This window comes from Lepidochelys kempii, chromosome 15, assembly GCF_965140285.1.
Source record: "Lepidochelys kempii isolate rLepKem1 chromosome 15, rLepKem1.hap1, whole genome shotgun sequence".
NCBI classification, from domain to species: Eukaryota; Metazoa; Chordata; order Testudines; family Cheloniidae; genus Lepidochelys; species Lepidochelys kempii.
This window is the reverse complement of record NC_136394.1, coordinates 25,306,546-25,330,910: the sequence shown is the minus strand read 5'-3', so window position 1 is coordinate 25,330,910 and position 24,365 is coordinate 25,306,546. Positions and strand designations below refer to the sequence as shown.

The 24,365-nt window shown below is 48.3% G+C and overlaps 1 protein-coding gene across 1 annotated transcript in view; it reads right to left on the bottom strand.

Moving 5' to 3' along the window:
• The window catches only part of CDK2AP1 (cyclin dependent kinase 2 associated protein 1), a 34,041-nt gene extending 19,861 nt beyond the window's left edge, over nucleotides 1-14,180 (bottom strand). The window contains exon 1 of the mRNA XM_073312997.2: nucleotides 13,704-14,180. Coding sequence (XP_073169098.1) covers nucleotides 13,704-14,016 — 313 coding nt within the window. The 5' untranslated portion in view covers nucleotides 14,017-14,180. The remainder of the gene's footprint in view (nucleotides 1-13,703) is intronic.
• Between the last annotated feature and the right edge of the window lie 10,185 nt (nucleotides 14,181-24,365).

Sequence of the window (24,365 nt, the reverse complement as noted above, 5' to 3'; positions counted from 1 at the left end):
TGTCAAGAATTTAGAGCCGGATTCTCCATCACTGACACCTGTGCAAAGTGGGTGTCTATTGATACCCTGTCAGAACAATAGGATTTTACATCAACTCTGCAACTCTCTTGGCTCAGCTGTAAATGACAACACAAGGTGCAAGACCACAGAAAATCAGACCCTTAAGTTTTGGCACCTGCAATACATGTCAACTTTGCTTGGCTTGACTGGCTACCTTTTGTTCTGACTTTTCACTCTGGGCAGCCCCCAGTGAAGTTGGCTTGGGTACAAAGTGACCAAAAGTTGTTCCCATCTGTCTAATGGTCTGTGGTCCATGTAAAAATAGTGGTCTCCGTTTAATCATTTGTGACTGCAACAAAAAACACCATCCCAACAATCTACCTTGTTGGCAATTGTAGCAAGGATACCAGAGCCGAATTCCCTCAGAGATACTGCCTTCAGGTGAGGGTCAGGTCATGTTGCTGGGGTCCACATTCTGCAAACAGAGGACATCACTTCCATTGTTCTCCATCCAGCACCTGTCAGGTGCAATAACCTCTATTCATGGGACACCCAGCAGAGATAGAAGCTGGGAACCTTCTGCACCAAAATCACGTCTCCACCACCTGAGCTGACTGTTAACTGGTAGCAGTAGTGGGCTTTTAATCCCTATGTAGGCCAGCCACTAGAAGGGGACATGTCCTACAGAACCAGTGTGTTACATGAGTTTGATGTTCTCTCCCAACACTCACACTCTGAAGGCAGGAGTGACTTAAAATAAGAATGTGTTCTTAATTTTTTTTAATCAAAGGAGAAAAGGCCATAAGTGGGGCTAGTCTCCACTAAATCATCTCCTCCTCTCTATACACCTTGTTTCTGGCCCCCTTACATGCAGTTACATTTCCAAATACTACTGCACTATCTGAAAGACATAAGCTGTGTGACCCCTCACCTGGTTCTTCTCCTTCTGTGTACTTTCTTTATTTCCATTATCAGTGTTTCTCAACCCCCTTCCTCCAAGGCCATTGGGCACCCTACAGAAATATACAGCATTAGTAAGGGCCCAGCTCTTTTTAGGCAAAAGCTTCTGCTGAGTTTTTCCTGAGAAAGTACTGCAGGACTGGATCCTACATCCCTCTAGCTTTTGGAAAGAAACACACACAAACTACATTTAAATGATGTTATAAGACTAAAACCCAAACCAAAGGAATTCAAAGTTCACCTGACATAAAACACGTCTGGTGCAGCACTCATAGGTGGTAACTCCTTTGTAGCTGTGATCTGTTAGATTGTGTATTGGGTTAGGGTGCCAGGACACCTGAGTTAATGTCTCACCTCTGCCAATGACTTCCTGTGTGACCTGTAGTCACAGTAGCAAACAGTAGTAAATATTTATATGATGGTAGTGCCCAAAGCCCCCAGTTGGGTTTGGTATCTTATTGTTCAGGTTGCTGTACAAACACAGAAAAAAGACCATCCCTGCTTTGATGGACTACAGTCTAAAGTCACAAGTGGCCTGATTTTCACAGGCGCTGAACATCCTTAGTTCCCACTGACCTCAGTGAGAGTTGTGTATGTTCACCAGTTGTGAAATGAGACTAGTAACCTCTCTATCATCTCTGAAAATAATGTAAAATAATAATAATTATGTAGATCTAGCTACATAAAGCACGTGGAGAGCTACAAATAGAAAGCAATAGCCGAGTGCAAAGTAGCCATGTTTATTATCCTATAGGGTTAAACCATTAAATTAGAAAAGGAGGACTTGTGGCACCTTAGAGACTAACCAATTTATTTGAGCATAAGCTTTCGTGAGCTGGATGAAGTGAGCTGTAGCTCACGAAAGCTTACACTCAAATAAATTGGTTAGTCTCTAAGGTGCCACAAGTCCTCCTTTTCTTTTTGCGAATACAGACTAACACGGCTGCTACTCTGAAACCTGTCATTAAATTAGAGGAATTAAAGGTGGAGCATCAAAAGCTCGGCATTTCTTTGCCACTGTGATTTGTGTAAAAAACTGCTAGTGGGTGTTAATATCAATTGAACTAATTTGGTTAATTTGAACTAATTAAGTTGTGTGTGTTTTAACATTAACGCTTTACCTGCTGGGGAAACATACATACCAGCTGGAAGTGAGGGGAAGAAATTAGAGCTTTGTCCCTTTTCTGGAAGGAATTTATATTCAATCATTTTTGTAAATATCCCCAAGATTTTAAGGACCTAGAAATACTTATAATCAAATAATCATATAGAATATATGCAAATAAATAATTATATGCAATATAATAATTACATAAATTGTATATGAGAGGTGGTAAAATGAGCTCTTGAGGTCTCATGTAAATATGTCTTTAGAGACTTTTCAAAGCACAAATTACTGAGCCACAAGTTGATGACAGCTCCTCCAGAGCTTTTATCGGCTATCTTTACAAACATACAACTGCTTCCAAGTCTGCTGGGTAAAAACATATTTAGGAACTTCCACAAATGGTGATCATTTGCCTAATAATCTCTAATGGCTCTTCAGTGGTGACTAGTGAAGGCATCTCTGGTGAAGACAGATCATCGTATTCCCTTTCTGTGCCTCCAGTGTGTGGGGCCTTGATATTCCACCCCAAACATAATTTTCCCAAAGCCTCCCAGCTTTCTTACACTCACAAGGCTTCTGTTCCACATACAGCTACCTCTCATTTCCTACCATCACCACTTATTGCTCCTATCCAACAAGATTTCCCTCCCCTTGCTGAAATCCCACGCCATGTGTCTTTAGTACTAGATGTAGTTTCTTTCTTTGTCATGCTTCTTGTTGCTTAAAGTGTGCAGCAGTCTGCAGAGCCTGTGCTGGTTATAGACAGAATGGAACCATTTGAGAAGCTAGGCAGTGGGAAACAAGAGGGTTGCAAGCAGAGGAGAATGCATGAGAGAATCTGTCTCTTGCAAGTTCTCTGGACATTAGTTAGGCTAGTGGCTTTTTTCTGAGGATCTTTGCTTAATGTCTTTTCTTAGATGTTGCATTGTGTAAAGTGTTGCTCAATACTCCGCATCTATCTGGTAGATTCACCCTTCTGATAACAACACTTGGCCCTTTTTTATAAAGCACCCAGAGATCTCAAAGCCTTTTACAAACAATAATGCATTAAATCTCACAACTCCCACTTCACAGAGTGGTGAATTCAGATACAGAGCGGTTACGCCACAAAACTAGCAGCAGCTGATGGGGAGTGAAGTCCAAGAGTCCTGATTCCCTGCTCCCCCAGACAGCCTTTCTCTCCTGATCCCCCTCTCTCCTGATCCCCCAGACAGCCTCTCTCTCCAAACTTCCCCAAAACAGACTTCTTCCCAACCCAGCCCTATCCCCTCACTAGCTCTGGGGAGACTGACTCTCCCTTCCAGCCCTAGGATAATCTTGTTTCTCTCCCATGCCTGAGTCCTTCATCTTCCTGCCAAGTGGAACAGTCCTGCCAGGCAGACAGTTGGGTGCTCCCTCCCTGTCTGCATCTCTGACTCCAGGTTCTCTCTGTTTATCAGGCCCATGTCCCCTGGATTCTGCCATAGAAGTGACCAGTAAAATAGAACACTGTCCAAAGGCCTCTTTCTGAATGTGTAACAAAAGCCTGAGGGGGTTAAAATAAAGGGGCCTTGCTGCTGCTGCTACTTGGAAATATTAGGAGTATCAAGTCTGGTCTTCTCTGGTTTGCTGGAGGTCTCCTTGGAGCACCAGAGAACTGAAGTGAGAGATTTCTTAAACCTCAGTCACGCAATTGTGTGTCTAGAATCTTGAACACAGAGCACATCTTCCCTTTCCCACCCCGCCCAGCTCTTTGCCTGGAATCTAAGTGACAGGTGTGAACAAAACCAGCTAAAGAGCCTGACTAAGAATCCTTTCCCCTCTTGTTCACTCAGCTCTGAGGCTCCTGGCGCTGTGGGATGCCAGCACTCTAACGGCTCTCCAGGATAGAGGGCAGACAAACCCTGGATGTCCAGCGCAAAATACAACAGAAAACAAGAACAGGGATGAACTTTTGGATTAGTTTGCTTTGTAACAGCAGGGGATCTGCCTATATCTACCCCTCCTGAAGACAGTGATGGGAAAGGATGGGACCAGCACTGCTGGGGCACAGACGCCAGGGACTGTAAGGAAGTGCTGGGGAGTTCTGGCCTGGCAGTAGAGTTGCCAACATTGTATTTTAAAAATAAGGGACTGTTTTCTTAGCACCCCCGCCACACTCCTGCTCCCAGTGTTAACATTAATAAAAGATAGTTACCTTTTCCCTAAATGGTGTTCTTCGAGATCATGGAATCATAGAATCGTAGAATATCAGGGTTGGAAGGGACCTCAGGAGATCATCTAGTCCAACCCCCTCCTCAAAGCAGAATCCCCAACTAAATCATCCCAGCTAGGGCTTTGTCAAGCCTGACCTTAAAAACTTCTAAGGAAGGAGATTCCACCACCTCCCTAGGTAACGCATTCCAGTGTTTCACCATCCTCCTAGTGAAAAAGTTTTTCCTAATATCCAACCTAAACTTCCCCCACTGCAACTTGAGACCATTACTCCTTGTTCTGTCATCTGCTACCTCTGAGAACAGTCTAGATCCATCCTCTTTGGAACTCCCTTTCAGGTAGTTGAAAGCAGCTATCAAATCCTCCCTCACTCTTCTCTTCCGCAGACTAAACAATCCCAGTTCCCTCAGCCTCTCCTCATAAGTCATATGTTCCAGTCCCCTAATCATTTTTGTTGCCCTCTGCTGGACGTTTTCCAATTTTTCCACATCCTTCTTGTAGTGTGGGGCCCAAAACTAGACACAGTACTCCAGATGAGGCCTCACCAATGTCTAATAGAGGGGAACGATCACGTCCCTCGATCTGAGGGCAATGCCCCTACTTATACATCCCAAAATGCCATTGGCCTTCTTGGCAACACTGGCACACTGTTGACTCATATCCAGCTTCTCGTCCGCTCTAACCCCTAGGTCCTTTTTTGCAGAACTGTTGCCTAGCCATTCGGTCCCTAGTCTGTAGCGGTGCATGGGATTCTTCCGTCCTAAGTGCAGGACTCTGCACTTCTCCTTGTTGAACCTCATCAGATTTCTTTTGGCCCAAGCCTCTAATTTGTCTAGGGCCCTCTGTATCCTATCCCTACCCTCCAGCATATCTACCTCTCCTCCGAGTGTAGTGTCATCTGCAAACGTGCTAAGGGTGCAATCCACACCATCCTCCAGATCATTAATGAAGATATTGAACAAAACCGGCCTGAGGACTGACCCTAGGAGCACTCCACTTGATACCGGCTACCAAATAGACATGGAGCCATTGATCACTACCCGCTGAGCCCGACAATCTAGCCAGCTTTCTATCCACCTTATAGTCCATTCATCCAGCCCATATTTCTTTAACTTGCTATCAAGAATACTGTGGGAGACCATGTCAAAAGCTTTGCTAAAGTCAAGGAACAACACGTCCACTGCTTTCCCCTCATCCACAGAGCCAGTTATCTCGTCATAGAAGGCAATTAGATTAGTCAGGCATGACTTGCCCTTGGTGAATCCATGCTGACTGTTCCTGATCACTTTCCTCTCCTCTAAGTGCTTCAGAATTGATTCCTTGAGGACCTGCTCCATGATTTTTCCAGGGACTGAGGTGAGGCTGACTGGCCTGTAGTTCCCAGGATTCTCCTTCTTCCCTTTTTTAAAGATGGGCACTACATTAGCCTTTTTCCAGTTGTCCGGGACCTTCCCCGATCACCATGAGTTTTCAAAGATAATGGCCAATGGCTCTGCAATCACATCCGCCAACTCCTTTAGCACTCTCGGATGCAGTGCATCCAGCCCCACTTGTGCTCGTCCAGCTTTTCTAAATAGTCCCGAACCACTTCTTTCTTCACAGAGGGCTGGTCACCTTCTCCCCATGCTGTGCTGCCCAGTGCAGCAGTCTGGGAGCTGACCTTGTTCGTGAAGACAGAGGCAAAAAAAGCATTGAGTACATTAGCTTTTTCCACATCCTCTGTCACTAGGTTGCCTCCCTCATTCAGTCAGGGGCCCACACTTTCCTTGACTTTCTTCTTGTTGCTAACATACCTGAAGAAACCCTTCTTGTTACTCTTAACATCTCTTGCTAGCTGCAACTCCAGGTGTGATTTGGCCTTCCTGATTTCACTCCTGCATGCCCGAGCAATATTTTTTTATACTCTTCCCTGGTCATTTGTCCAATCTTCCACTTCTTGTAAGCTTCTTTTTTGTGTTTAAGATCAGCAAGGATTTTACTGTTGAGCCAAGCTGGTCACCTGCCATATTTACTCTTCTTTCTACACATCGGGATGGTTTGTCCCTGTAACCTCAATAAGGATATTTTAAAATACAGCCAGCTCTCCTGGACGCCTTTCCCTCTCTTGTTATTCTCCCAGGGGATCCTGCCCATCAGTTCCCTGAGGGAGTCAAAGTCTGCTTTTCTGAAGTCCAGGGTCCATATTCTGCTGCTCTCCTTTCTTGCCTGTGTCAGGATCCTGAACTCAACCATCTCATGGTCACTGCTTCCCAGGTTCCCATCCACTTTTGCTTCCCCTACTAATTCTTCCTGGTTTGTGAGCAGCAGGTCAAGGTCTGCCCCTAGTTGGTTCCTCCAGCACTTGCACCAGGAAATTGTCCCCTACCCTTTCCAAAAACTTCCTGGATTGTCTGTGCACCGCTGTATTGCTCTCCCAGCAGATAGGGTGATTGAAGTCTCCCGTAAGAACCAGGGCCTGCGATCTAGTAACTTCCGTTAGTTGCCAGAAGAAAGCCTCATCCACCTCATCCCCCTGGTCTGGTGGTCTATAGCAGACTCCCACCACAACATCACCCTTGTTGCTCACGCTTCTAAACTTAATCCAGAGACACTCAGGTCTTTCTGCAGCTTCTTACCCGAGCTCTGAGCAGTCATACTGCTCCCTTACATACAGTGCAACTCCCCCACCTTTTCTGCCCTGCCTGTCCTTCCTGAACAGTTTATATCCATCCATGACAGTACTCCAGTCATGTGAGTTATCCCACCAAGTCTCTGTTATTCCAATCACATCATAATTCCTTGACTGTGCCAGGACTTCCAGTTCTCCCTGCTTGTTTCCCAGGCTTCTTGCATTTGTGTATAGGCACTTGAGATAACTTGCTGTTTGTCCTCCTTTCTTAGTATGAGGCAGGAACCCGCCCCTTTCGCGCTTTCTTGCTCTTGCTTCCTCCCAGTATCCCACATCCCCACTTACCTCAGGGCTTTGGTCTCCTTCCCCCGGTGAACCTAGGTTAAAGCCCTCCTCACTAGGTTAGCCAGCCTGCTTGCGAAGATGCTCTTCCCTCTCTTCGTTAGGTGGAGCCCATCTCTGCTAGCACTCCTCCTTCTTGGAACACCATCCCATGGTCAAAGAATCCAAAGTCTTCTCTCCGACACCACCTGCGTAGCCATTTGTTGACTTCCACGATTCGACGGTCTCTACCCAGGCCTTTTCCTTCCACGGGGAGGATGGATGAGAACACCACTTGCATCTCAAACTCCTTTATCCTTCTTCCCAGAGCCACGTAGTCTGCAGTGATCCGCTCAAGGTCATTCTTGGCAGTATCATTGGTGCCCACGTGGAGAAGCAGGAAGGGGTAGCAATCTGAGGGCTTGATGAGTCTCGGCAGTCTCTCTGTCACATCATGAATCCTAGCTCCTGGCAAACAGCAAACTTCTTGGTTTTCCTGGTCGGGGCGGCAGATAGATGACTCAGTCCCCCTGAGGAGAGAGTCCCCGACCACCACCACCCGCCTCCTCCTCTTGGGAGTGGTGGTCATGGAACCCCCATCCCTAGGACAGTGCATCTCATGCCTTCTAATCGGCGGAGTCTCTGCCAATGCGTTGCTCATGTCTATTCCACAATAGGTGTGCGTGCTCGCCATGTGCACCAGTGCCGGAAGTTTCCCCCACAGCAGTACCCATATGGGGGGAGCGCCCCCCGCAATTGCTGGAGTGGCACCTGCCTGGCGCGGTGTAAGGGGAGCTGCACACTACCCCCACCCTCAGTTCCTTCTTGCCAGACAACTCCGACAGAGGGGAAGGAGGGCGGGATGTGGAGTTGACATGAGCAACACATCTCGAAGAACACCAGTTATGAAAAAGGTAACTGTCTTTTCTTCTTCCAGCGATTGCTCACGTGTATTCCACAATAGGAAATTCCAAGCTATATCTGTTGGAGGTGGGTAGGAGTTCACAAGTTCCCAGGATGGAGGACAGCCCTGCCGAACCCAGCATCATCCCTGGTTTGGGAGACAATCGCATAGTGCGAGGTGAACGTGTGAACTGAAAACCATGTGGCAGCCCTACAGATGTCCTGAATGGGGACATGGGCAATAAAGGAAGCCGACGAGGCCTGCGCTTGAGTCGAGTGTGCCCTCACAATGGGCAGTGGGGGGACACCTGCCAGCTCATAACAGGAACGGATGCACAAAGTGATCCCATTGGAAAGCCACTGAGCGGAAATCGGCTGGCCCCTCATGCGATCGGCCGAGGCGACGAACAGTTGTGAGGGCTTTCCGAACGGCTTGGTCCGCTCGAGGTAGAAACCCAGAGCCCGTCGCACATGGAGCATGTGGAGACGGTGCTCCTCATCGGACATGTGGGGCTTGGGGCAGAGGACCGGTAGAAAAATGTCCTGACCCATGTTGGAAGCGGAGACCACCTTCGGGAGGAATGTGGGGTGTGGGCGGAGCTGGACCTTATCTTTATGAAAAACCATGTACGGCAGCTCAGAAGTTTGCAACCAGGATGGCCACCTTCCATGAGAGGTGAGACTAGGAGCACATGGCCACTGGTTCAAAAGGGGGCCCTGTGAGACAAGCCAACACCAGGTTCAGGTCCCCCTGCAGGACCGAGGGTCTAGAATATGGGGAAAGACAGTCCAACCCCTTGAGGAACCAGCCAGTCATAGCATGGGAAAATACCGTGTGCCCCTGCACTGGCAGATGGAAGGCCAATATGGCAGCCAGGTGCACCTTGACTGATGAAGGTGCCAGGCCCTGGGTTCTCAGGTGGAGGAGGTAGTCAAGAATAAGCTGGATAAGCTGAATAAGCTCCAATGATGGGGTCCTGTCCCTGAACGGAACCCCTTGGAGCATGTTGTTTGGGGTGGACCACCACCGTAGGGAGGTGATCACAGAGTCCGGCACGGTGAGAACCTTCTCCATCCTGTCTGTGGCCTGGGAGAACTTCGACGCCAACCAGAGTTGGAGGGGCCTCATCCTGAGTCTGGTGTGACAGACCACGTACGTGCACGCTGACATGTGACCCAAGAGCTGCAGGCAAACCCTGGCTGTTGTCACCAGGAACTTTGAAACCAAGTCAATGAGACCTTTCAGGGTCTCGAATCTGTCTGGCAGGAGAGAGGCTGTGGCCGACGCTGCGTCCAGGAGCGCCCTGATAAACTCTATGCGTTGGACCGGGACTAACGTGGATTTGGTGCTGTTTACCAACAGGCCCAAGGCAGTGCCTGTGGACAGTAGGAGCGCCACGTGATCCCTCACCTGTGACCGGGAGGTACCCTTGACCAGCCAATCATCCAGATATGGAAATATCTGGATCCCCCCTACCCCCGCCATCTGGGTAGGCTGCTACCACCGTCATGCATTTTGTAAATACCCTGGGGGAAGTGGACAGACCAAATGGGAGGACCATGAATTGCTAGTGATTCTGTCCCACCATGAAACAGAGGAAGTGCCTGAGCCCCTCGAATATGTGGATGTGGAAGTATGTGTCCTATGGATCAAGGGCAGTGTACCAGTCCCCGGACTCCAGGGCGGGGATGATGGAGGCCAGGAAAACCATGTGGAACTTGAGTTTCACCATGTACTGGTTCAGACCTCACAGGTCCAGATGGCTCTGAGCTCCCCCTTTGGCCTTCGGGATAAGGAAGTATCAGGAGTAATACCCCTTGCCCATGAACTCCTTGGGCACCGCCTCTACCTCTCCTAGTCCTAGGAGCCGCCCCACCTCCTGCTCGAGCAGAGCTTCGTGCGAGGGATTCCCCCAAGAGGGACAGAATTGGGGGGATTTTGAGTGGGGAGGAAGTAAACTGGAGGGTTTAACCCCAGGAGATGGTGTTGAGGACCCATTGGTCCAAGGTTAGCTGTGACCATTCTGGGAGGAAAGCACACAACGGGTTGGAGAAGGGGAGCTTTATTGAGGGTGGATCCCTGATGAGGACTGGCAGGGTGCCACCGAGTGGCCCGTCAAAAGCGCCTTTTCCCCGCCGGCTTGCCCTTAGAGGAGCCAGGCTGGGGGGCCGGCTGAGACTGCCTCTGAGGGCGTCTCTTATAGTCCCACTGTTTCTTGTGGGCAGTCTCATACTTCGGGAGGGCAGCCTGGGTGGGAGCCTGCTGCGACTTGAATTTAGGTTTTGCCAGAGCCGGTACATATAGGCCCAGAGTCTGGAGGGTTGTGTGGGAGTCTTTCATGCCGTGCAGCCTTGTATATGTCTCCTCCGCAAACAGGGCTTTCCCATCAAACAGGAAATCCTGCGTGGAGGACTGCGCCTCGCTGGAAAGCCCAGAGAGCAGGAGCCATGATGCCCATCTCATCGACACCACGGAGGCCATGGATTGTGCAGCCGTATCCACAGCATCCGAGGCTGCCTGCAGGAACGCCCGAGCGGCTGCTGCCCCCTCCTCCACTAGAACCTTGAACTCCTTTCTGTCGCACTCCTGGAGGGAGTCCTCAAACTTGGGCAGGGAGCCCCACCGATTGAATTCATACTGGCCCAGGAGAGCCTGATGATTTGCCACTCGCAACTGGAAGCTCTAGGATGAATAAATTTTCCTTCTGAAAGAGTCCAGTGTCCAAGAGTCTTTGTTCTTTGGGGTTGAGGCTGGTCGACCCTGCCATTTCCTGTGGTTGACCGACTCGACCACCGGGGAGTTGGACGCTGGGTGGGTATACAAGTACTCATGCCCTTTAGTGGGTACAAAGTACTTGCGTTCTGCCCTCTGAGAGATAGGGGCCAATGAGGCCAGTGTCTGCCACAGGGCATTTGAAATTTTAGCCACCCCTTCATGGAGAGGCAAGGCCACCCTGCCCGGTGCCGACGAGAACAGCACGTTAAACAGGGAGTCTGAGGGCTCCTCCATCTCCTCTGGCTGGAGGTGGAGGCTTGCTGCCACCCTCTTTAAGAGTTCTTCATGGGCCCTGAAGTCGTCCTGCGGGGAGGAGGGGAGCAGGGCTGCAATCGCTTCCTCCGGGCGGGGAGAAGAAGCCGGTGTGGTGCTCTGGGTATTGGCCGGCACCGGAGGGTCTGCCACCTGGTTGGACTCCAGGAACAGTGCCGAGGATGCACGTCCTACCGACTCCTTCCTTGGGGATCTGAAGAGGGAGGCCGATGGTGCTTCCAAAGCTCTGGCCACTGAGCGAGCCAGAGACCACAGTGCCCGCTGGTACCATTGGGCCAGCCACGACGCTCGGTGCCACTGCACCTGCTGCAGCCAGGGCCGGCTCTCGGCACCAGCAAAAGAAGCAGGTGCTTGGAGCAGCACATTTCTAGGGGCATCATTCCGGCGCCAGCCACGCCGCCCCTAGAAATGTGCCCCTGCCGCCCCAGCTCACCTCCGCTCTGCCTCTGCCTGCTCCCCGAGCGCGCCACCACTGCTCCGCTTCTCCCCCCTCCCTCCCAGGCTTGCTGCACGCCAAACAGCTGTTTCGTGCGGCAAGCCTGGGAGGGAGGGGGGAGAAGCCAAGTGGCGACGCGCTTGGGGGAGGCGGCGGTGGTGGAGCGGAAGTGAGCTGGGGCAGGGAGCGGTTCCTCAACCCCCCCCCCACATTACTTTCTGCACCCCCCCCACCCTTGCTCACCTCCGCTCTGCCTGCTCCCCTGAACGCTCTGCCTCTCCCTCGCCTGAGAGGGACGGGGGAGAAGCGGAGCGGCGGCTTGTTCAGGGGAGCAGGCGGAGCGGAGGTGAGCTAGGGTGGGGGGGTGCGGGGGTGGGGGAGCTGCAGGAAGCCATGGGGGGGGGGAAATGTGGCACGCCCGGGGGAGGAGGCAGGGCCAGGTATTTGGGGATGAGGCGGAGATGGGGGCTGAGGGCCACAAAAAAAAAGTGGAGGTGGCCAAAAATTTTTTTGCTTGGGGTGGCAAAAATCCTAGAGCCGGCCCTGGCTGCAGCACTGGCAGGGCCAGCTGTTCGACTTGGCTGGCCTGGCCCATCGAAGGACCGCTACGAATGGAGGCCGGGCTGGCATACAATCTGCTGCTGCCTCTGGACGAGGAGGAGCAGCAGTGCTGGGATCGACGTCGGCCATGGGACCGCGATCTCGAAGTGGAGGACCAGTACCGACGGTAGCAGCTGCTCCACGAACAGCCTTGACGGGCAGACCCACGACAGCGAGATGCTGGTGATTGACACCCAGGGCTGCAATGTTTTGGCGGAGACTTGGAGCGAGAGGCCGAGCAGGAATGGCTTGCCGACGACCATGCTGTGAGCGGCCGCGGTCCCCCCTCCGAGACAAGGACCGTTGGCAGTGCCTGCTGCGGTCCCATCGATAATTGCTCCTTGAGGACGAGCGGTGCCAAGAGTCCCGGCCGGACAGAACCCAGCCAGACAGTCTGGTCAGTATTGAGGGCGATCCACATGGACTCTGCGCCGAGCGGTCGCTGGGCGGTGAACGGCGTCAGGAACATTCCCAAGACCGAGACCGAGCCAGAGGCAACTGTGGAGATCCCGGCAGCGGCTTGCCTCTGGAGCATGGGGCCAACATCGGCGGTGCTCCTGGCACCGACATGGACATAACATCCTGGGCCGCCTGGAGGGCTTCAGACGTGGAAGGCATCCAGACATCCAGAGAGGCCTGTTCCAAAGGGGTCAGGCTACTCCACTCAATGTGACTCAGAGGTCTGGGGCCCGGTGGGGAGCGAGGACTGCCAGACATGGGCCTAGCCTCTGTCCCAGATTTCCCTCGGTGCCGCTGCGAAGAGGGAACCTTCCTGGCCCTCTTGGCATGCCCCGTGAACGCGGAGCGGTGCTGACTGGTCGATGGCACTGGAGGGTCACCGCGTACTGATGCCATGGTGCTGGGTACTGGTTCAGAGCGCCGTGCCGGAGTCGGGATCAGCGCTGACTCCATCAGGATGGCTTGGAGCCTAATGTCCCTTTCACTTTTGGTCCAAGGCTTAAAGGAATTGCACCTTTCGTTGATAAGGGTTTCTCCCAAACAGCACAAACAGTCTGCATGCGGGTCACTACAAGAGTCGCATAACTTAAACCCTGGGGCCCAGGGCATGCCCCAGCCTGGGCTTGCTGACTAGCTAAAGAGCTAACTAACTACAGGTACTAACACTGAACGAACGAACCGTTCTGGGGACAAGCTACAGCAAAGCTGGAGCAGAGCAGTTCTGACGCACCTTCACTGGCAGTAAGAAGGAACTGAGGGTGGGGGGAGCACGCAGCTCCCCTTATACCGCGGCAGGCAGGCGCCACTTCAGGGATCACGGGGGGGGCGCTCCCCCCGTATGGGTACAGCTAGGGGAAAAACTTCTGGCACCGATGCACATGGCGAGCATGCACACCTATTGTGGAATACACATGAGCAATCACTTGAAGAAAAATAAGCAGCACTCTCATTTGCCAGGGGGTATTTCGTGCTGCTTTTTGCGGCGCTCAGCAATTCCCGACCTTGTTGAAAAGAGATGAAAAAAGAAGGGATGTCCCTTGTAATAAGGGACTGTTGGGAACCCTACCTGGCAGTGAGTGAGATGAATCCCTCTGTGACAGTGCCGTGTTTCTAGGTCTCTTTCTTTGGTACGACCTTTTGCACAGGTGGATTAAAATCTCTCTCTGTTTCTCTGCTTCCCTGGGCAGATTTCTTCCCAGACTATGGCCCCATCCTAGACAAACTCTCATTCCTCCCAGCCCAACCCCTTCAGCTTCTCTGGATGGAATCTGTCTTCCAGCCCTCCAGGCAGTGGACTCTTGTTTTCCGCCCACTCCTGAGTCCTTGATCTTTCTGCCAAATGAGGAAGCCCAACCCAGCAAGTAGCTATCTGGCACCATTCAGCTGTCAGTCTGTATCACTGTGTATTGCTCTGTCTCTTACTGACTGCAGGCTGTGGTACAAGACCCCAGAGATCCTGTGTTACTTCACCTCTGCTCTCTGGAAGTAGAAGCACTGCCTTTCAGCTGCTGCAGATAGCAATCTGGGAGGTGGTGGGTTCTGAGTCGGAGACAAGGGACTTTGGGGCTTGCTTTCGGCCAGTCCTGCTTCAGGATCTATTGTACGGTTAATTGCAGGGCGCAAGCCTAAAGCAAAGCTCCATGCCTACTTTCCTGGCTCAGGCTGCTGCTACTGCCATTGCTCTAAAGCAGGGGTGTCAAACATACAGTCCACTCACTAGACCTGGCCTACATGATGTATTTATGGGGGTCACATGACAGAGAGAAATAGAAGAAGGAGGATGGGATGAAAGAGAAATGAAGGACAGGAACAGGACTCTCCCACTGACCAGTGAATGGGATAATGAGGCACTGAACAAATAATATCCAGACCTTAAATCACTATACATAGGCTGCATTCTCCTTTTGATCTCCGTGCAAACCTCCTGGCATCTGTGGGCACTCCCTGTGCATTGTGGGGGGCATTGGATGGGCAGGGATTGTGTCCCGAGGCTCTGTTTGCCAGAAGCTGGGAACGGGCGACAGGGGATGGATCACTGGATGATCCCCTGTTCTGTTCATTCCCTCTGGGGCACCTGGCATGGGCCACTGTCAGAAGACAGGATACTGGGCTAGACGGACCTTTAGGTCTGACCCAGTCTGGCCATTCTTATGTCTTATATAGTCCTGAATTTATACCCCAGGCCACCGCCTGCTGTTCCACACACAATTCAGCCCTTTCTCCAAAGGAGTTTGACATCCCTGCTCCCTCAGTGTCGGTGAGGCAAACTGGGCTGGAGACAAAAGCCCCCAAGCAGATGTTCCCTGTTAACTGAGAGCTGCATATATAAATCAGCACTGGGAAGGTCCACATGGGTAGGAGGCTGCCCAAGCTAGAAAGAGTGAACATAGAACGCTCTCTGAAACCTAGCGCAGCTGAGATACTGATCCAGCTCTTTCAAGTCCAAGATATGCTGGTCCTGCCTGTTCTCTTGGGGGGACTGAAATAAATAAGTGCTGGACAATTTCCCCGTGGAGAGTCACTGCCATGGCTTGAATAGCTTTTAAATGCTGCACAATATTAATGATTCCTTTTCTCTCCCTTTATTAATTGAAAAAGAGTAACGGGGGAGCCCCAGGAGCTCTCTGAATGTCTCTGGGGAGGTGGTCAAGGACTTGAGCTAAAAAGCCTCCACCACTCTAGAAATGCAGCAGATCCGACCTCTAGGACTGTTATGGCAGTAGCACCTAGAGGCCCCAACCAGACTCAGAGGCCCCTGGTTCTAGATGCTGTACACACAGGGTTCTCCTCCTACTATTGAAATACATGAGACAACCCGGCAGCAGTGCTAGCCCATTGGGGGCCTTAAGCAGGAATATTTTTGGAGGCTCCCCCAAATACTAAAACAGGCAAGTTCTTATGAAAAGAAGCGAATAGGGGAGACTCCCTGAGCTGCTCAGGCCCTAAGCAATTGCTTAGTCTGCTTATGCCTACCGCCAGCTCTGAGACAAACCCAGGAAGTATTATTAGCCTCATTTTTAGACATGGTGAGCTGAGGCTCAGAGACGTGCCCCCAAGGTCACACAGGGAGTCTGTGGCCAAGACAGCAGTTGGACCCAGCTCTTTGGAGTGGTACCTGAGTGCCCCAGCCACTGATTCTTCCCTTTCTCTCCTCCAACAATCTAGAAAAGTAGATGGTCCAAAGGCCTCTCAGAAAGGGCAGGCCAGATTACCTCAGCCCTCCCTCAGAACGAGCTGGCAGTAATGGAATAGTTACTCGGAGTACACACCTTCCTAGCCGATGAAAGGAGGAAACATGAACGTTAAATTTAAGTCAGTTATGAGAAGCGGATGAGGATCTACGTTTCTCCTGAGTGCCGAGTCTGCTTGCTGTGTTCTTGGCTGGGTACACAAGGGCCTGGTGTAAGATTGCCCCAAACTGGTCTGCAGCCAGCCACATACAGCTAAGCCACAATTTAGCAGAGTTCCCTCATGACCAGGATAATATACACAGCTCTGTGAGACTGAGAGCAGCCATATTACAGGCTGAGGGTCGTGAGCCAGCTTATGGTGTTCCCAGCTGTGTCCGCAGACTGCATGGATCTAGCCCTGCTTTACACTTACGAATTAAACCGAGCCAGCTATGTTGCTCTGGGCCGTGAAAAATATGGCATCCTGTGTGCCGTAGTTAGGTCAAACTAACCCACAGCACTGATGCGGTTAGGTGAAAGGAAGGATTCTTCCATCAACATAATCCACCTCTCTGAGAGGGGAGCTAACTACACCGACGGAAGAACCCATTCTGTCCAAGTAGGAAGCATCTACACTACCGCTGCACTGCCGTAGCATCAACATGACCCTAGAGGCCACTGTGGATGGGAAAGGACAGAGCAGCCCTAAAGGCACTTAACCTGTGTGAAAGGCAAGGAGAGATGGAGGCAGGCAGGAGTCTGCCATCTTCCCGACCCTTCCCGCTGCAACTATGGCAACAGCGAACAGCATTCTAAGTGTCAGGAGTCTCATTAACACTGAATCCAGGGGATCCTGGCAAAGAGCCTAGAATGGTGCATTGGCTGTAAAACTTAAAGAGGGAACAATGTCCTTGATAAGGGACGCTGCCCTAAATGCAGCAGGGAAGGGGAATTTGTGCAAACTAGCGGTGGCTGCTCAGAGGTTCTTTGCAAGGTCTTATAGCCGCAGGGGAGGTTGTAGAGCTGGGCAGAAGTGTTGGACAGGGCCAATTTTAGTAGGAAACGGTGTTCAGGTGTCACAAACACATTGACTGGTAGGAGAAAGGGAAGGCTCCCATGGGAAATAAAGCTGGAGGGGTTCCCTGTAAGCATCTTGGCAATACGCTTGAAGAGGGAGCAGCAGGCTTGCGTGAAGACAGTTAAGGGAAATGCTGCATGAGGTGGTCAGAGCTGCAGGAAGAGGTCAGGGTAAAAATAACCTTCTTAGCCAGTGCAGCTGGGTTGCCTATCTTCGGAGGAGATGGAAGATTTGAAGGTTCCACTTGTAATCTTGGTATTAAAGAAAGTCTGGTTAAAATTAGTGTCTTTTAACATCCTTCTCTCTTCTTACCACTGACACAGACATTTCCCTGCCTCTTTATGTTTTTTTTCCCTGCCTCTTTTTTGTTTTCTTGCATTTCATTGAGTTTGACCCAATGAAAACGGACTCTGGCCCTCAATGGAATTTTGGTCTCCTACCTGCCTATTCAGCCTCTGGGAGGGTTCCAGGCTGGAAGCCACTGTGTCTGCAGCGAGCTAGGCTTGTTGGATTAAAGCCTCTATTCCTGAGACCTAGTGGGCTGAGGCAGCTCCATGTCCTCTCAAAATCAGGTTCTCTGGCAAAAGAACTGGGCAGAGAGGGGAGAAGGATCAGAATTTGGAGGAAGTGTCAGTATGTGTCTCCCCTCTGCTCTTCCCTGCACTCATTCACCTGCTGTTGCAGGCTCAAACAGATGTCATTTCATTGCTCATTTAGACATACACGCAATTTTTATTCACTCCCAAATAACTGCAGTGAAGATCAAATCTAGGAGTAATTAAATCCCTCTCGGTTCTAGGGTGGATGATTTAAAAGAAACGACAACAACTCTGCCTGATCGGACATACATCTCTCAGTTTCATGCCCTCTAGAACCCATCATAAATTTAGCTGAGTCACATAAATTCTGCATATGTCTACTTGCAGCAGGGTCTCAAAGAAAGAAAAAAATTATCTACATTTGGATTTCAAAGGGGTGCTGCAGGTAGAGGACTTCAGTTTGCTAGTTGCCAGTTTGATATCCTCTCTCCTGCCCCAATTCCTTTCAGAATTCCACCCCTGCTCCCAGACAAAAGAGAAAAAAAAGGTCAATAAAAATGAAGAATGCAGCTCTAATACATGAGCGTCTTCATTAGTCACAAAGAATTACCGGCATCACAGAAGCATTAGAATCTGAGTGCACAGTTTTGGGGAAACAGTAAAACAAAGAAAAAAGAATCAGACAGAAAATTTAAAGCAATTCATCCACATGGGAACGGAGAAAAGAGTGGTCTGTCTCCGATGGTAACTCTTTGGGTTAAGCGAAGCAAAAGCGAAGTTTCTGAGCTCTGTTACACAGGGCAGCCAGCCCTGTTTTTTCACTTTGGTTAAGGAATCCTACAACTAATTTTTAAGTAGGACTGGTAACTCCCTATTCTTATTTAATAATTGTTTAAATTCTTGGGAGCCTCTAATAGGTACTAAAAGTGTCAAGTATTTTAGTTTACTAAATGAAATGAAAGGGAAATATTTTTGTGCTACACCAAAATAATCTTTAAGAGTCTAAAGGTTCCTAGAAGTGAGGCAACAATGAGCATCTTCAGTGTATGCAAGTATGGCTTGAAGGTAACTCTCAGAAGTAACAGTTGTGTATCTAAATGTTACAGTAGATAAGCAAAGAAAAATAATCAGAGTAACAGCCAGTTTAATTTATTTAAGAATTTTTACAAAAAAGAAAATTTTTACAAAATTACAAAATTCATAACGTTCCACAGTTTGACATTTTGACTTGAGTATAAAACCTGCTAATTCATGCAGCCATTAAAATTTTACTGCACGACACCCCAAAATCTTCTGCCACCTTGACTCGAAACTGTTGGTGCTTATGTATACTTGGTATTATTGCTAACACAGGAAAGGCAGGGAGATGTAGTGCAGTACCGTACCAGCATAAGTTGAAGTCTTTAATGGAGTCAGAAAATCCAAATTAGGGTTAGCCATATATATATATAAACATACAATTCACTTTCATTTTAAGCGTCTTTGGAATCCATCATGTACTGTTAAGATGTACAGGGAGAGAACATCAATAGTGAAGTTCTACCTATACAAGCAACATCTTTTGCTCAGAGGTATTCATATGGCAAAAGTTATTTCAGGGCAAAAATCCACAGGATTCGATCGGAGGAACACTCACCTAAAATAAAACGCAGTAGTTTGTGGGATTCTATATAAATTGCTAATGGGTCTGATGACTTTACATACAGCAATACTGTGATGGGCTTATCATGAACATGCTATTTTATTAGAGTGATCTTCTCCAACTGGGTTTGTGGAGATTGTTTTTACAAACAAAACATTAGTAGTAAAAACTCTTTATCCTTTCCAGTGCAAATGTCAAATATAGCAAGAGACTGGTCCCAGACAGGTAACTCAGCCCATTAAAGTTTGCTTAAAGTTAAAACTGAAACTTGACATTCAGAACCTCAGATCAGAAGTGGATTTAGTTATTAGAAAATACAATTTAAAGCAAACTGATATGAGGATTTAAATGAGTCTTAACCCCACTATCAATTAAACTTAAAAAAACCCCATGGTTCTAGATTTGGTCAGGAATGACAATCTGGCTGTAAGTGCAGCTACCACTATTTCTATTTTATCTTCACCCCAGGAAAGGGTCTCTTTCTCTTTGAAAATGACCACTGATTTTTAAGAGTATATTATACAATATTATGAAACGATGCTGTAGTAGACCTGGACGACACAGTAGCTCCTGAACAGGTTGTAACAGTTTAGGCTTGCCCAGGACCTATCTATACTCCTGAAACATCCTCTATCTTAGGGATTTTGTGGACTGTCATATGATTTGAAGATCAGAGTCAATATTAAACTTTTGGGTTATGCAGGTCAAACTAGAAAACAATGGACCCTCTGGCATTAAAAATCCACAAGACCACAATACTATTACAAGACCAAAGTGTGTTTTAAGAGCATCTGTCACTACTGGTCATAACCATGTGCTGCAAGCCAGGAGCATTTCAGGCATTTCTTTCCTTTTTTAAAACAGAAAAGCAGGTAGTGTTCAATTTCAGTGGGTCTCATAATTAGCAAGTTATGCTATCAGTTGCACTCTGGATTTACTTTTACACTCTATTCTTTGGCACCAGAGATGAACCTGGTTTACCTCCAGATGCATTCATATGGGTAGTTGCTTTTTCAGTCTCTGGCATGAGGTTGTTCTGAGGACTCATACTGTAGCTGGTGCTTCACTGGAGAAATGGTTTAAATATTTCCTAAGGCTCAGAGTTTCTTAGTGAAGCATCCAACAGTAATAGAATTAGCACAGAGATTAATTTTGTCTCATGTGCAGTGAGATTCTTCCTTTGATGATATTCCAGTCTGTGGAATATACAGTTCAGTAACAAGGGTGCTCAATAAATCCTTCTCAAAGATAAGAGGTGATGGGGAGCAGTGCCTTTAGGTTTGGATGGCCTCTAGTTTAACAGCTGAGTAAGGCACAAACTAAAAAAATTACTTTAATTTTATTCATTTCTTTTCCAATCCCACACTGCCTTGGAATTACCTATGAAACAAAACTTCCCCCACCACCCATAATAATGGGGTTTTAAAAATTACACCAGAATTTAAGTAACTTCCACAGGTATATGGGTGGTCTCCCTGTGACGAAAGTTTAATGGTTTCCCCATGAGTTCTGACCTAAATTTAAATGTGGATCATTTGCATTTGCCACTTGCTCTGCAGGCACTTAATTTCTGATTAATTCTCAGTCTGCACTTCCTGTTCATGAATCAATGCATTAAAATAAAGCTTAAGTTCCTCTCTAGGAGGACACAATTGCAGCAGCATCTTCTCCCTTCAACTTACCCACCTTTGTAGAGCACTTTGAAGAGCCAGATCCATGGTAAGTATTGATCACCATAACTTTGTGCTTTAGGACTGAGGACAATGCTGTTGTTTAGGTCACCAGCTGTATCTGTAGAGCTTGTGCTTGCAATCATGTCCCAGTTGTAGGAGTTCACAGTGCACTGGTTGGAGATATTCTCTTCCCACCCTACACTAAGATGAATTTACTTAGCAGTAAGAAAAGGAGTACTTGTGGCACCTTAGAGACTAACCAATTTATTTGAGCATGAGCTTTCGTGAGCTACAGCTCACTTCATCAGATGTTTACCGTGGAAACTGCAGCAGACTTTATATACACACAGAAATCATGAAACAATACCTCCTCCCACCCCACTGTCCTGCTGGTAATAGTCGCAAAAAGAAAAGGAGTACTTGTGGCACCTTAGAGACTAACCAATTTATTTGAGCACAGTGGGGTGGGAGGAGGTATTGTTTCATGATTTCTGTGTGTATATAAAGTCTGCTGCAGTTTCCACGGTAAACATCTGATGAAGTGAGCTGTAGCTCACGAAAGCTCATGCTCAAATAAATTGGTTAGTCTCTAAGGTGCCACAAGTACTCCTTTTCTTTTTGCGAATACAGACTAACACGGCTGTTCCTCTGAAACCTGTTACTTAGCAGTGTATGCTAGAGCATCAAGTATGCACTGAAAAGGCTAAGGAGACTGATATCAAAAGGTATGAGCATAAGCTGAATCAAAATTCAAACTATTGCTTCCCTCTGATACAAGCAATAAAAACCGAGTGGTACTAATCAAAGGACATCATCAGGAATCCGTTTCTTTCAAGACAATGCATTGCACACTAAAAATATGGAATTAAAAATACATAATACACTTTGAAAAAATTATAGAAGACAAGACAATTGATAGTTGTGAAAACACGACTGTGAAATAGAATTATCTAGTGTATGATACCCGTGGAACATTTTGTATATATTTTAATGTACACACAAATGCCGTGTGTGGCAAGTAAAGAAAATGGGAATAAAACTCTTGGGACATCTGAAAGGGAAAAAGACTAAGAACAAGATCACTCGAGTAGCTTTACAGGAGATATTTACATTAATGAACTCAGTTGTCTTTCAGATCTCTATATACACGTTCTGTCTACATATGTACATAACATACTATGGGATTTAAGCAAGATTTATCCCAATAGTAAAAGCAAAATTCCAGAACAACTCATTTCACAAAATGTTTACAGGTTGCAGAATTTTCTTTATTTATATAAAACAGTTCAAGACATTGACTAAACAACTGGCATCTTTGGAGGACTTCAACTCCATCTTATGTAGAGTCGGGTATGTTGCTGCTAGAGCAGGGGTCTCAAACTCAATTTACCTTAGGGCCAGTGCCAGTCCCCAAATCCTCCCAGCGGGCCAATGATGTCACTGAAGACGGTGTTCGGAAAAGAAAACGTTTCTATTGTATTTTTTATTTTGAATTTCTCAGAAATCATAAAACTGTCATATAACATTATCCAATTCTTCACCTGCCTGAGAGTTTTTAGTGTTTGCCAGACACCTGGCAACGCCTCAGTTCTGTCAGTTTGTTGATGTTTGGCCTCACTGGCTGAGCAGCGGTACCTTCAGGAGTGCAGCAAGGTGGGTGTCAGAGAGGTGTGTTCGATCCACTTTCCCACACTCCACGCTCCGCTGACAGCAGGACCTTGGCCTCCTTGGGCACAAAAGCGGCTGGAGGAGGAGGCACAGTCGTGGTCTGCCCACTGGTCAGATGCAGGGGGTGAGGCGCATGGCTACTACCCTCAAATCATGGGGCAGTGGGTGGTTCAAACCCTTCCTGTGTGACTGGGATTATCCTCCCATCAGGGTCAGTGCCTCCTGGTGCTCCTGCTGAGATGGCCCTCTCCTTAGGGTGACCAGATGTCCCGATTTTATAGGGACAGTCCTGATATTTGGGGCTTTGTCTTATATAGGTGCCAATTACCCCTACCCCCATCCCGATTTCTCACCCTTGCTATCTAGTCACCTTACCTCTCCTACACAACCAACCAACATTATATGGGACAGTAAATAAAGGGCCCCATTTCATTACACCAACCTGCAGTGCCAACAGCTAGAAAGAACTACTTTCCTTTCTTATCTTCACCTCTTCTTATCTGCAGGCGCCAGGCACATCGCTCTGTGCAGGCGCCGTCCCCTGGAGCTCCCATTGGCCACGGAGTCAGTGGTTGGGGTGGGAGGGTGGAGGCAGGATGCCCCCTCATGCTGTCATTGGAGCCTCACTAGTCACGCCACCTCCCAAGCCATTTCCCACCCTTTTCCCTCACTCCCTTGGCCTCATGCCACCCCGGCTGACTCTACCCAATGACTAGTGATGCTGCCTCCATAGCTGATTCTGCCTGGCAACTAGTGATGGTATCTCTGTCCCTCTTCCCTAGCCAATGGGAGCTGCAGGGGGCGGTACCTGCAGCAGCCAGCCAGCAGCATAGCTGCATCTCTCCTGCAGCCAGCCAGCAGCCACTAGGGTTGGATGAAAAAATTTTTAAAAAGTTTCCGGGGGCCACAGCGGGGAGGTTCAGGGGCCACAGATGGCTCGTGGGCCGGGACTTTGAGACCCCTGTGCTAGAGAATCATAAGCTGACTGCAAAAGTTTCGAGACTTACTGGACAAGACAGTTTCCGCAAGAGTTAGAGATGTATGTGTAGTGTATTTGAGCATACTAGTAGACACAACTGAAATAAGCGAATAAGGTCAGTGGATTTTGACTCAGACATGTAAAACTAGCTGATCCCTTCTCTAACTCCAGGCCAAGGCACTTCAAACACTTCTACATTGCGTGCTCCTACAGAGTCATTTTATATAGCATGCCTCTGGGACCTGTGCATTATTGGAATGATGGGTGAAACAAACGAGACTGAACAATTAATCTTATAAATGACCTCTATATCCAGCTTTAGTTTTACACATGTATTTTGTTACTATTTGTCTAAGTGGAACAATGATCCGTAAGAGACAAAAATAGGGATCAAGTGATAAGTAGGGTCTTGCCTCCCTTTTAGCTTACATTATGGGATCTGAGTCTCTTACTGCCCCCTCCACTGCCTGACACCTGAATTTACTAGAGGTGCTGTGAGGGGATAGCCACCCTATCTTTGCAGTTGCATTAGGTCTTCCCTCCTCCTGTCTTGATGACTGATCTATTTCCCAAGCCATTCTACTTATACCTACACTCACAGGCCACTCCTCCCATGAGCATCTAGCATTAGGAGTTAACACTTCCAGCATCGAATGGTAAAAACAATACAAATTAATCACTGCAAAAAGAAGCGTTAATACTTCTTATATGCAAAGTGAATAGCACTAAGGCTACCCAGGGGACAAACATGCCATGATGTCCCAGGGCGCATGCACATAAAAATCAAGACTACCAGAGTTGTTTACATAGGGAGCAAGAGATTGAAGAAAAGACCTTTGTTAAAACAGAAGTTTATAACAGCCTATCGGGATACTCCCTCTGGAGCTGGGGTCTAGATTCATTAGCAAGTTGCATCAGGAAATCACTGGCATAAGGCTAGAAAAGTATCTGGGTCGCAAAAACAATGATATAGCAGTAT